General features: G+C 38.4%; 1 protein-coding gene across 3 annotated transcripts; it reads right to left on the bottom strand.

Annotated features, from left to right (window-relative positions):
- Positions 1 to 333: 333 nt before the first annotated feature.
- Positions 334 to 13,861, bottom strand: si:ch211-14k19.8 (uncharacterized). 3 transcript variants are annotated; one of them, XM_055056625.1, is made up of 14 exons: positions 13,323 to 13,861; positions 13,156 to 13,182; positions 12,995 to 13,051; positions 12,498 to 12,627; positions 10,218 to 10,598; positions 8,135 to 9,886; positions 7,496 to 7,584; positions 7,310 to 7,368; positions 6,523 to 6,686; positions 5,330 to 5,495; positions 5,057 to 5,248; positions 1,665 to 1,886; positions 559 to 718; positions 334 to 488 (listed from the first exon to the last, which is right to left on the bottom strand). In XM_055056625.1, exons 6-14 carry the CDS (start codon positions 9,765 to 9,767, stop codon positions 414 to 416), a joined length of 2,760 nt encoding a protein of 919 aa, XP_054912600.1. In that variant the 5' UTR covers positions 9,768 to 9,886; positions 10,218 to 10,598; positions 12,498 to 12,627; positions 12,995 to 13,051; positions 13,156 to 13,182; positions 13,323 to 13,861; the 3' UTR covers positions 334 to 413. The 3 variants fall into 3 exon arrangements, with proteins under 3 accessions (XP_054912600.1, XP_054912599.1, XP_054912598.1); XM_055056624.1 differs by lacking the exons at positions 12,498 to 12,627; positions 12,995 to 13,051; positions 13,156 to 13,182 and having other exon boundaries at positions 13,323 to 13,470; positions 13,589 to 13,861; XM_055056623.1 differs by lacking the exons at positions 12,498 to 12,627; positions 12,995 to 13,051; positions 13,156 to 13,182.
- Positions 13,862 to 14,047: the final 186 nt, after the last annotated feature.

Raw genomic sequence — 14,047 nt, 5'->3', positions numbered from 1 at the left:
GTTTGAAAAAGTAATTTAAGAAGAGAGGAGCCAGTTTTAGGACAAAAGTCTGAACAATTTTAAAGCATGCCATTTCTCCATCACTGGAAAATATTACAACCAAATATGATTTATCTATAAACCATGAAACATTCCAAACTATGCAAATCATTTTCTACAGATGCACAGTTTATCTCAAACTGCTTAAGACTTCATTTTAGCTTAATTTAAATATTCTGTACTGTTTTTACAACCCTAACATTCAGATAAACCTTTAATAGCTTCATTATGTAATTCCCCAAGTATATAAAATATGCTTTCTCTTTTTGAAAAAACAAAAAACAAATTCATATATTATTTCCTTACATCTTTTATTAACAAAGCATTTAGGTTTAACATAAAAACTGAAACAGATTTTCTTGCTCCTTGGGTCATCAAGCAGTCCAACTCTTTCCCATGTCTACCAGCTCCATGCCTTCGCAGTAGGACCGCGGCCGTGACATCCTGACCTGATAGAACAGAAAAAAAATAATGAAACCAGATCTTCTCCTCTACCAAACTCCACAGTCAGACACTCACTGCAGGATTTCTGTGGGATGCCAGCTGCTGCAGAAGTGGGAATGGAGTCCAGTGAATGGGTTCCACAGGCCAGCTACACACAGACAGGTCACTGGCCTTTCCTGAGTCCAACACACCATCCCCCATGCTCATCCCACTGCCCCTCCAACCATACTGGGAGCTGCAGAGCAAACACAACGCCCAGGGATTATTTACACAGACCAAACTACGAAGAAGTGATTGGTGCAATATGAGTTCAAGGTACAAAACTAAAAAAAACACAAATGTTCAAGGCAGATAAATAAGAGTTTCAGTATAATCAAGTATCTGCTTGAATCCCTCAATGTTGCTTTATTCTTCAGAGTAGAATAACTTTTTATCCTCAAAGTTAACAGGCAGCTGATGAGCACTTTCAATAAGTAGTTATGGGAAGGTGAAAGGCAGTTTATATGAATGCTAATGTGTTGAGTATTCATGTTTCAGGACAGTAAGGACATGGTTTACAAATTGCATATGTAATTTGTCTGCACAAACAGCATGAACCTCAGCCAGAACTGCACCTTCTTCCAGAAGTACATTAGGTTTTCAGAACCGGTGAAATGTATAACCATACGGAACGTAATGAAGACACAAAATATTTGGTCATTGTCCCTTAAACTTAACCATGAAAGAATTTAAAAATACCAACTTAACTAAAGTATAAAGATTTCTTAATTTGAGCCATTTTAAAATAATGCCTTGTATCCTGCCAATTTTTTCTTATGTTTCTAAAAATTAATACATGCTAGTAACCAATATAGGCAATATCTATGTAAATAAATATATTGAATAAAAATTGGATTATATTATCAGAATTATCTGTATATCTTCTAACTTGGATGTCATTTTTTGCTTTGAGCAGACTCCATCCTAGGTCTACCTGTATCACTTCTGTAGTGAATTCTGGAGCAGCTGAACATTTTCACAGGGCACTGACCCATCACACTCACGTCAAACTGGATGGTTAAACTATGAATTTAACTCCCACATCAGAAACACACATACCCATGTAGTGTAATCCTCCACCTGGAACTGGATGTCTTATTTGCTCCTCTTATTTTGTTTATGTTGAATGTGTGTGTGTTTACCTGTGGGGGTAAATTGTGTTGATACGCATCCCATGACTGGGGCAGGTGGAAGGAAGGGACAGTGTGTCGTCGTGGTAACAGCAAGGCCGGTCAAGTGCCTGCAGATGCAGTAATTCATCCGACCGCATGAAGGCAGGGTTGTCCAGAGAATCTGCGGATCCGGCCCACGAACGCAGCCAGAACCGACCCGACAGCTCATCGAAATGATTGAACCTATGATAACTGCACACATAAACTATAAGTAGTAACAGATGTCACAATGTAAAATTACACTGTGACATTACAGTGACATTACAACTGACTTGTAATTTGTGTAAATCTACAAGTCAGTTTTTCCATTAATTTCTAAGCTGCTTTCATTTCACTCTATTGATCACTTAATAACCAGAACATTAAAGGTCATTACTACATATTTTCAAACAAAGAGCATCTCCAGGATTAGAGGACTAATGTCTCAGCCAGATCTAGAGAAACTCATCCTTGCGTTTATCTTTAGTTGCATTGATTATTGTAACAGAGTCTTCACAGGCCTGTCCAACAAATCAATCAAACAGCTGCAGCTGATCCAGAATGCTGCTGCTCGCGTTCTCACTAAAACCAGGAAAATAGAGCACATAACACCAGTTTTAAAGTCCCTCCACTGGCTCCTTGTAGCTCAAAGAATAGACTTTAAAATACTGTTAGTTTACAAATCACTGAACGGTTTAGCACCACAATGCATCAAAGATCTGCTGTTGTTGTATCAACCTTCCAGACCTCTCAGGTCTTCTGGTTCTGGTTCTGCTCTGCATCCCCAGAACCAGAACCAAAAGAGGAGAAGCAGCTTTCAGCATCTATGCACCAAAAATTTGGAACAAACTTCCAGAAAACTGTAAAACAGTGGAAACCCTGACTTCCTTTAAATCTTAACTAAAAACACACCTGTTTAGAATTGAATTTGAAGTGTAATATGTAACAATGTTATTTATTCCATGATGCATGGCTTTGTGTTTTTGTGTTTATGATGTAAAGCACTTTGAAATGCCTTGCTGCTGAAATGTGCTATACAAATAACATTTGATTTGATTTTTTTATTTCCTTCAAAGACATTTCTAAAATTTGAGAACGCATTAAATTGGTGATCAGGACTGTTGTCTCAAAGAAAGACGGTCCATTTTATTTTGCTACACAATTTGTGTCCAATTGAGAAAAAAAAGTTGCTACTTAAAATTTCTGGAGATTGAATTACTTGTTCTTTGTCTAAGGATGAAAAATATTCTTAACACAATTTGCCTAAATTTGGATGAACAGAGTTGATATTATTTCAGTAAAATTACCAATTTCATTTTGAAAAGTGCAGGTCTATTATTATTGCAATATCTTGGGTGTAATTATATAAGGGAAATTAAAATGAGCCGGGGGTTAGAAAGACTCTATAAAAATCCACTGACTCTATAAAAAGTAATACCTACTGAAATGTAATTTTGTTGCTTTAACTTGATTCTCAAAATCTTCTCTGGATCTGGACAAGAGTTTATCTTCTCAAATGATAAAATATTTAGAAAATATTTTATCTACTCAAAATCCAGATAATTTAGAATTATCTGGATTAACTCTACGACTTTTAGGATTTGAGAATTAACTGAACACTGAAATCTAGCTAATCTCAATAGTAGGATTTATATGCAACTGCTACTCTTTTCTAAGCCATTAGTCTAATCTTAGCATACTACAAGCTGTCTTCATGTTTTCCTTTAATTGTGTCTGGGCACAATGCTCCCAATACTTCTTTTAAAACATAAAACAGTAGTTTAGGCTTGCACTTCCAACAGGTGTGAATCTTTAGTTTTTTATTTAAACCACACCTCTCCCCCTGTTGGCACCAAGTAGAACCATTACATGATGAAAATAAGAAATAATCACAATTACAATAATAAAGCTAAACTGTCTAACCAACCACATAGAAGTCAATACATTTTACATATCAGATCAATTTCACCCAAAAGCCAAAAATCCCCAACTTTTTGTGAAAGTGTGGTGTGCGTTTGTATTCGGCCACTAACCTCAATACATTGTGAAATTTTTTTTTGCTGCCATCACAGCTACAGGGCATTGGGGTATGTATCTAGCAGCTTTGCACATCGATAGACAGAAATTTATTACAAAATAACTCAACTCATTTGGATCAGCTGCAGAGGTTTTAAATTTTGCCTACAGGACTTTTAGGCCTGGACTTTATCTGGGTCAACCAACAGCGACATGCTTTGCTCTTAATTGTTCCATTGCAGCTTTGGCTGTAAGTTTTCAGTTTTCTGGAAGGTGACAATCTGCCCTGATCTCAAGATGTGCTTTTCTTTCCCTGATGAAAAAATAATTCAATCCCAGCTGAAAACTCAAATTCAAACAAACCTTTTCTCTTTGATTGATCTCAACATTTTTTGTTTATTTTTTGATTTTTTCATAAAGTTGACCCTTGTGCATCCGAAAGGCACCTTTTAAATGAAATATATTATTACTATTAGATGTAGTTAGAAACAGATTCAAATAGAGGATGTTGTCATGGTTATGTGGGTGGGAATGCTTTCAGGTCAAGTATGCTAATTTGCATATGCATTTAGGGAAGGAGAAATATGAAGGTTCATGGTTTGTTATAGTCTGTTATCGATTATAAATTTGGATTTATGAAGGCAACATGTGTATTGACAAGTCTACGCATGGTTGTATGCATCTGAATTTTTTATGAACATCAAGTTTCATAATGTATCCCTGCTGCAAACTTTCAGCATAAAAGCTGCTCACTCTTTTGCACATGAGGTCCCAGAGCACTGCCTTCCACATATTTGCTCTGTTCCCAAAATGGGCTTTAGTAATCTGTAGAAAGAAAACTTAAACGTTGTTCTATTTGTCGATCTCTGTGTTATATTGTTTAGAGAGAATTTCTGAACTTCAATTTTCAAGTATTACCACATATTCTAAATTGTGGTAATACAACTGATTTTTGGAGGGCACTAGTAAAGTCCACTTTCCCCCTGACCCGTCTGCTGTGCTCCTCGGTCTTCGTGATGTCTCGTTACTAATTTTCAACACATCACTACTTGAAGAAAGAAAAATGTAGGAAAGAAAAACGACATAATTTTCCTTACACTTCAATCATATGTGACTTTGTGAGAGTTTATCAAAGCTTGTGGTTGTATTATAATGGACTAGAAAAACTTCAAAGGATATGGATTTAGTTTTAAAATATGAGCCTTGCCTGCTAGCATTATGCTAACTAGCAGAACTCTTAACATACAAAAGGATTTTTAAATCTATTTTTAAACATACATGAACCAATAAAATCCAGCAGTAAAATCCTTAAATGTTGGTGTAGATTATAAGAAATTATTAATGAAATATCATAGGTGCCTGAGTACCTGCTGCGAGTTTGGTCCACTTTTGCCTGGATTAGAATGGCTCGGTAGCGCCGCACAGCCAAACAAGCCAAAATGCCAATAAGCATCACTATGATGAGTAAGATGGTGAGACATGCACCTACAAGCCGAGCTCTGGTCATCCTCATGTCACACCTCTGACCCATGTACCAGAAGTCTTCCCCTACAAGACAACTAAAGAAAAAAACCTCACTTAGACCACAGAGATATTTTCTGATAACTGGAAGGAAGGCATCACTGTGTTGATGTGACTACCGGCAGACAGGAAGCTGCCCTGGATGGTGTGTGCAAATGCCGTGGTGGTGGCAATAGTCATAGTGGCAGGCAGAGGAGCAGCTGTAGTTGGTGGTGCCGGGCTGGAGGACACATTTATACCCGGATGGGCACTGCAGTAACCAGTTACACACATCGCCCTGCAGGCCTGAAAAAAAAAAGCATGTTTGAAAGACAAAGGCTGGAAACAAATGTCCAGATTTGCATGCTTCATTGAAATCACAAAACAAACCCCATGTTGTGTACTTAACTCAAATTCAAATTCAAAAATGCTTTATTAATCCCAAAGGGAAATGAAATTCCCTCCAACTGTAATCTGATTCAGATCACATTTACTAAGAGGTTCTAAATGATTGTGGTTGTTGATTATGACTGAGATCGTTTCATCTTTTTTTACATCTATTGAATTGGTATGTATACAATCATGTAAAACATGTAAACAAACATACTAGAATTCCAGGTTGATGGACTTAAGAAATCTCCCAACTTAAATATGACACAAATGCAAAATCAACTGAAAAAACAAAACAACAAAAAAAAAACTGTTTGGGCGAATGGCATAAATGCAAACACCCTTCAAAGACCTAAACTGAAAGATGTTTCAACAAACATCAGCTGGAGTCTGTCAGCATGAAATGTCAGGTCTTGACAATATTTAGCCACTCAACAGCAAAACCTTTCCAAATCTATTAAATTGCACATGGGCATCTAATGTGAATTACCCAGTAACTATATATAAAACTTAACGGTATTTTAAATAAGATGTCCCATCAGAAAGTATGCAGGAATTTTAGGAGGAAGGTAATCATAAAGTACAGGCGTACTTAAGCAACACTCATTATCACAAAGCACCTGATACTTCAGGCATCTTACAAATGTTTACTAAGCCAGAGATTAGCTGAAGAAGGAGTGGCAGGAAATTAAAACATGTTCAGGCACATTCTCTGAATGAAGTGCCTTCTATAGACCAGAAGCAATAATCAGATTTTTCATGAAAGAATTGGGAGCTTTCTCATGCCGCTTCAACTGAACTCACACAAGTTCAACTGTAGCTCACTGAATTCATTCAGGGAATTAAGGAATGAACGTCTCTGAGCTGTTTTTGTCTTGACTGTGGAGAAACTCATGTGGAAGACAACTTGCACTGAGTGCTAGTAAGTGATGTGTTTGCTCACCTCCTACAGTGATGTTGGTGATCCGACATGATCTGAACATCTTCCCCTGGTGAACAGCCTGAGCTAGTCCTGTTCGTTCCAGAAGTGATGTGGCCCCGCTTACACCGAGCCACTGCAGAGCCTCACTAGTTTGAAACACAACCAGGCTCTGCACTGCCTGGCCACTGGGAAAAAAGTAAAACACAGAAATGTCAGCCTATGCAACCTTCACCCACTTAAATACCAACATAATCCTTTTTCCCAGTTGAAAGAAAAAAAATTTGGGTTGGGATGAACTGCATGGTGAGCCACCGTGCGAATCGGGGTCATGACCTCAACACCAACACCACAATAATGGTTCAGACACAAAAATCTCCTTTGAATGCCATCCTTTATACCTTGAACCAATACCAAACATGTGTGATTAAGATCCAAGTATAGAATAGGTATTACAAAACGTTTTAAGGCAAGGCACCTAGAAGGCGGTGTTTTTTTAGGCTATATGTGGGGGACTACTGTGGAAAACATTAAAAATATAGTTTGGTGAGGCAGGATGGGTATATTTGATTTGGTTAGTGCTGAACACACATCATAATGAGGATTTGCTTGCATCATCCTGTTAAGGATGAAAGATGTGTATCCATGCAGAACCACGGCAAGACGCTGCATTGTAGCCAGTAGTTTTAACTGGTATTTGACCAAAAATCAACTGCAAAGTTTTGGAAAGGCCTATTTTATTCTAAAAACAGAAAAACAATTTTGTTGGGAAAAAAATTACCAAAAATGACCTTTAATTAAATTAGCTCACCTGCTCCAGACTCCCAGCAGCTTACAGAAGCCCGGTGCTCTCTGCAGGTAGGACTCCAACTAAAATAACAAAATGGAAAGCAGGAGGTGGGCAGAAGCAGAAGAAAACTAAAGTCAGACAGGTACTTTGTTGTCTAAATGTGTTCATTTGTGCCAATTACAACATCGTCTGAGTACACTTTCTCACCCATGGCATTATGTCTTCCTCCAAACCAGCAGTCGAAGTGGAACGAGACTCTTCTACAACTATCTGCAGCAGCAGCTCAACTGATTCCACTAGACAGAAAAATGTTATAATCTCAACATTTAGTTTAATACAATAAATTATAGCGGTAGTGAACTCTGATGGCACCTCTTTGCCAGTTCACTCCTTCATTCCGTCCCTTAGAACAGTAATTTTGTCCCTTTCAACATCAGATTTAGTTATCAAGAATCTATTATTCTTTGTAAATATTTTTTATAAATTACATAGATAAAATTGTCAAAAATGCTTAAATCTCATTGCATTATTATTGCTTATATATTATATATATATATATATATATATACCCTGACTTGGGTCGACTGACTTATGAAATATGGCAAATTATGACCCCTGTTCAAATAAAAAAATTACTGTAATCTTCTTCTAATAGATATTTACTGAGGTCATAAGGCTAAACATAATCAACTGGAAAGCATTCTTTGTTAAACTGGGAGCAAAACATTTCTGTGACAGAAACACCTCAGGAAGCAACATCATGCTGAAAAGGTTTGGTTGGTGGGTTAAAAACAGCCAAAACTTCAGAAGGTATGAAATGACTGAGGCAAACTGACCATCACCCACCTCTAACGGTAGCAGGTTGGTTTGGAACAACATAGTAGATGGGACTTTTTGTTGAACTCCCCTTAAATGAAGGGGTAAATGCTGGTGATGTGACACCAAAATGGTTCTGTTGGCTGGGATGAAAGGCCTGAGTAGGTCCACCTGGACGTTTATGCTTCATTGTGCCACTTGGAGACCACTGCCAGGATGTGGTCTCCTTCACATCTCCACTATCAGATTTCAATGGGTGCGAAGGTGTATTTTTAGTAGTAAAGTGTTTGTTTGGAGACACCGTAGCAGAAGACGGCAGGAACAGATGAAAGATTTGTGAGGATTCAGATGTAGATTTGGGGTTCATGCTGCTTGTGTCTGTGGAGGATTCAGCCATTGAAGAGGGAAAAGTCACCTGTGTACCATCAGGAAGCCCAGTTTGTTTTTGGAGCCCATATGAAGGAGTAGATGAATCCATGGGTGATTTCAAACTTTCACTAAACGATGGTGAATGCATTTGTCTGATAGTTGTTGAGGTCTGGAATTTGATTATTTGTGTTGGTCTGGTTGTAGAAAAAGATCCATCCTCATTAAACAAAGTTTTCATCATGTTTGTGGTGATGTACAAATGAGTCCCACTTCTTTGCATTCCTTTCGTCGACGTTTGTTTGTCTATTCTGGGTGTTTGTGACGGGGTGGGGGAGGGATGCAGGGAATGAGAGAGTCTCTCCATGTTTTCAGGAGAGTTTGTCTGACTCTGTGTGGAAGGGGTGACTGGATGAAACCCATCTGTATTGTCCAGCCCATCAGTCGACTTCACAGCAGCTCTCCGAGAACTAATGTCAGACTCAGATGACTCACTCTGAACTGTGTGTGGAGGAGGCAAAGCAGCCTCCACAGTGCCCACACCAGTGGGAATCTCTGCCATGTGGATGGTGGGTGAAGGAGCCCCACTGGAGCCCTGTGAGGAAGATGGTAATGACAGAGACGGCTCTGTGCTGGTTGAGTCATGTTGTTTGATGGAGGATTTTACAGTTTTTGTAGATGTGATGGAGGTGAAAGCTGCATAAAATCCTTCTGAGTGAGCTTGTTTATTCTCAGGAGTTTGATCAACAGCACCACTGTGTGGATTTATTGAGGTACTGCTGTCAGAAGTCAATATCCCAGGCAAAGAAGAATTAAAACCACTGGAACTGGAAATACTTTGGTTTGTCTGCATATCTGTAAGTCCATCCATCTGTGTAACAAACTCCTCCATCTTCATTGTCTGTCCAGATATAGATCTTTGGAAATCTGTGGTAACGGAAAGAGTGACCTTCGTGTCTGTCCAGGATGTCTCAGTTTGCGCTTGGGCTAAGTCAGTAGGATTTTCTGTTTTGGTGTCTGTACTGACTGCAGGCTGAAAATATGGGTGTGTTATGGCAGTCGTGGGAGCGACAGCGAGGTGAGTCGCTCCAGATGTATCCGCTTCATTGTTCCATTTTTCCTCAGGAAGAGGGAGAGTTTCCCTATCAGTTCTCCCAGATAGTAGGAGTCCCCTCTGGGATGAGGTCGGCTGCAGCAACTCCTTGTCGTGAGAGAAGGTGCTAGATGCAGAGCGAGTGTCAAAATTACAAATTTGCCCTTCATGGACACGACCTCTGCCCTCTGTTGTATCCTTCATCACCCTCTGGGCAGCTGTGTAAATGCTTTCATTGGTGGCTCCTTTCACAGACCAAGTAGGGTCCTGCTGCTGTTGGTGAATTGATTGGCCCTCTGAGGAATTTCTCTCAGCTTCCTGAACTAGATGACCAGGAAGAACACAGAAAAACAAAGAGGCAGAGAGCGTGAGGATGGAGAGTTAAAAATCACAAAATTCCCCTAACACAACACAACAAGTGTGATAAATTTCCAACCAACACATTGAGTGAAAACATTTCACTGGATGTTCTGTTACCCACCCACATTAAGCCTGAATAAACTTGTTCCATCTACTGCAACAAAAACATTTTAATGCAACTAGAGCTGGTGAGAAAGCATGCCTCCAACTTCATTAGTACCGGATAACACTCACATGAACTAAATAAGTAAAGGCAATGTGGTTAAACTGTACATGAGGAATGTGTTTTCTCACCACAATAAGTCAGATGAATTGAATTTGAGGAAATTCTTGGCCCTTTCCAACTGAGGACAGCTTTATTTTCATCACAGTCAGAGAGCAATGCTATTTCCCCATGACTCTGTAGGATCTGATCTTCCTCAACACATCTCAGCGAGATCCTCCAATTACTTTCTGTCCATTTTAACTGTAAAAGTATCTTCTTCCTCAGAGGAATGCCCAACAGCCAAGTGCAATTTGAAAGCGGTAAGCTTTCCTCCGATTGCTGGCTCCTGGGGCTGAGGCTACCGGTGTGGTTAAAGAATCCAGGTAGAAGGAGAGTGATGTGGCCTTCAGGTTCTTGATCCAAGGTGACATTTCCACCACAGTGTTGGTGCAATAATGTCACAGCTTTATCTAGAAAGAAGAAACCAGATAAATTATAGAGAAAACCTAACATTTGTAATTATTTAGGAAAAAAAGAAGAAAAAACAAAACAAAAACAAATTTATGGTCTTGCATAAAAGAGCTACAATCATGGACTTCTACTGGGCTGTTAGGAGAAATAGCTATAGTCCTTCTGATATGTATAAATATCCATTTGGATGGAAGCATGTTTTTAGGTTGACATAATCAATGAAAGTTTAGAACCAAAACCAAAATGTGAAAGATAAAAATAAAAAAAGTGTATGATGAGTAGCACTTTGAACACCTTAGTTTCAATTTTATTCAGATATGAAAAATGGCCAAGGTTGAATGTGGCATATCTCTCTCCTCACCACAGTTCTGCAGAGGTCCATTACTGAAGCATCATTTGATCCAGGTGTGCTCAACCAAATAAAGAGCTAAAGCATGCAGGAAACCAGCCCTTAAGGTCAAACTGTTTATTCTGCTGGCTTAGGTCGTTTACCAGAAACATCCCAGATTTAGGAATCAGAGCAGATTTAGAAAACCAGGAGGGCATGCTAAGCTGGGATTGTCCAGATATCCTGGCTTTTTTAAACTTCAATTTGGTTTCACAAAAATGGTAACACAAGTTTCCATGGCAATTTATTTTGTGCTGCTAGCCTGCTCCAGACCAGGCTAACAGATAGAATTAGTTAATCCTGGAGTCTGCAAGATGCTCACACTGATCAGAAACCAATATATTTCTGACATCCATCTGTTTTAGTCTCCTTTTTAATCACTCTGCATGAAAATACCACTACTTTTTTTTGGTTCAGTCAAGTGATATTATTTTAACATTGTAATGTTAGAAAATAACATGATTAATTTTAAAATGATTGCTGTGGACTATGTTTCTGTTCTACTGTGTTTCTGAAGACCTTTGTTCTAGTTTTACAGAAAGGCCTTTAATAGACCACTGCAATGATGAGTGGATTAGAAAAATGACTGATAAAAAAAAAACAAAGGTATTATAATCAAGTCAAGCCATATCAGTTGTAGCATACTTTACTGATTAATTTTAACTTCACTTAAGATAAGGTTCAGATTATAAATTAACCCTAGTATTGCATATAATTAAATTAATTAAATTTAAATCACACACTACTTAAAATATTTACTCCATAAACATCTTTTAGTCTCTGGCCACGGGGCTGCTAAGAAGATACAGTTTACAAACTCAATTATAACTTATCTTCTCTTCTCTTCTGTCCTTTGATCGTGTTAAGCCTTTGCACAGTCAAACAAGAAATTGTCCCTTCAAAACAAAAAAGCATCACAACTCCAGAGGTACCCAAAGTGGGTCTTTGAGGTCCTGCACCCTGCATGTTTTAGTCCTCTGCCTGGTAACAACCTCCTCAGCAAGTCAATGTTCTTCTAGACCTCTAATGAGCCATCATTTGATCCAGGTGATTGAACCACTGGGTTATACTATTAAAGGTGATATAGGCAGGGACCTTCTAAGTTATTAGTAAGTCATTTGCACATTGTAGTCAACATTTAATCCTACAAAATGTTATTTAATCTTGACTTGTCATGTTTGTTTTCTATAAATATCAATAAGATATGGAACAAAAAAAACAGGAATTAATTAGCAGATTAAATTGATATATATACTTTCATAGTTCATTTATGAGGTTATTTGAGCAGATGACAGGTATGATTATGATGACATTGGCAAAGATCAAGCTGCCATTTTTTGATATGGTATTTTGTCTTTAGTATGATGTGCTTAAATTCCACACAATCCTTCATTAAAGATGCTGTTTGTTTGGTGTGAGGCATGACGTGTGCAATTTATCTAGCATAGCATCAGTGAATCTGTGATCAATATCTTGATTTGCTGAAAAAAATCTGTTGATACACATTCACCTGAATTACTTAAGCCTGGCTTGACATGCTGCACCTCCTGAACCAGGTTTGGTTTTTGTGAAACGGATAAAGTCAGGATGAACTGATGATGTCTCACTTTATCTCTTATCCTGAAGTTTTGAATCCAGGACTAGTAAATATAATTCATATTTGAGTTTCAAACTGTGAAGGTTTATAGTATGTATGAACATTAGCCAAAACATCTTATAAAAACTCCCCAAATAGTAAAATTTACTGTATCCATTTAAAACTCTTGAAATGAAATATATATATTTTGAATCATGTTTTCTTCCCTCAATAAAAGAGCCCCATTCTGCAGAATTTTAAATGCAATCTTACACAGCTATACAAGCTCAATACATTTAGAAGTCTGATTTAACTAGTCACATCCTAACGATTAAGGAGAAAATTCCAGAGAAAGGATAACAGTAGATAGATAGCACGACCTCACTGTACAGTTAATAACCATTTCACTGAGCAGGTAAATGACTTTCTACCCTGGGGGGCTAAGCCGCCCCTGGCCCTTCAGTTTCTTCACGTACTTGACGATATTGCTAGAGGTATGAAAAAAAAAAAAGACAAGAGAAATGATAAACCAGCAAAGAGACAATCGAAATATTTTCTGTATCATCTTTCCTTTGATTATTTTTACACTTACGTTGTTAAGTAGGCATTAATACAAAGACTGAAATAAAAAAAATATTGAGGCTATCAATGAAATGAACTAATTCTTCATAGTAACAAATTACTATGTATATGCTTGCCGTTTTAGTCTAAAATGCTGCAGATTCGCATTAGTAGTTAGACTCCAGATGCTGTTCCTACCTGTTGTAAAGAAAAAGAGCAACAGACAAACGTGGAGCTGCATTTCCAGCGGTGAGACATTTCAGACACAGAACCAGCCCGTTTTCCTTTCTGCTGCGACGAGGGCGAACAAACTGCGCAAAGCCCGAATCAATCTCATCCAGTCTTCCTGTGGACGGAGGACAGAGAGGCGTCACGGTCCCCCCTCCTCTTACACCATCATCATCATTTCCCCTGCAGGACACAAATGGAGCCCCACAACCTCCCCGTGTCATCTAATGACATACACGTGTGTCAGTGAAACGCAGCGTCCTGCATGGTCAGCGACTTGTGCTTTAATGATGAGCTTCACGGCGCCTCCAGGCTGCGGCTGCGTCGTTAAGGTTCATGGAGATTTCCAGAGAGGAGAGAAAGGGATCCTCTGGTCGCTACACATACTGATGTTTTACACCATAGTTAACTTGTTGAAGGAAGTCTGAGTTTATTGCAGGAACCAGTGAGATGTTAGCGCTGAAGCTTCATTAGAGACTGAAACTCCTGAATACTCCAGACGAGCCAACCTGAACAACCAATTAGAGCATTTTTGTACCATTAATTCAATCTCTGCTGCCCCCATGTCTGTAACCTCTACTTTAACTAATCAGCTAACTGTTTTTAAACAACAACCGCACTCGCCTCTCTGAATAACTAACTAACTAACTAACTAACTAACTAACTAACTAACTAACTAACTAACTAAAATAAAA

The sequence above is a fragment of the Poeciliopsis prolifica genome, unplaced genomic scaffold (assembly GCF_027474105.1).
Source record: "Poeciliopsis prolifica strain line A6 unplaced genomic scaffold, Auburn_PproV2 SCAFFOLD045, whole genome shotgun sequence".
Lineage (NCBI taxonomy): Eukaryota > Metazoa > Chordata > Actinopteri > Cyprinodontiformes > Poeciliidae > Poeciliopsis > Poeciliopsis prolifica.
This window is presented reverse-complemented; position numbering and strand designations above follow the sequence as displayed.

Coding starts and splice junctions, on each gene's coding strand:
- si:ch211-14k19.8 (XM_055056623.1), bottom strand. CDS start 13,365: ATGCAGCTCCACGTTTGTCTGTTGCTCTTTTTCTTTACAACAG. Junction 7,585..8,134: donor CCAACCTGCTACCGTTAGAG/GTGGGTGATGGT, acceptor TTTTCTGTCTAG/TGGAATCAGTTGAGCTGCTG. Junction 489..558: donor CATCCCACAGAAATCCTGCA/GTGAGTGTCTGA, acceptor CTGTTCTATCAG/GTCAGGATGTCACGGCCGCG.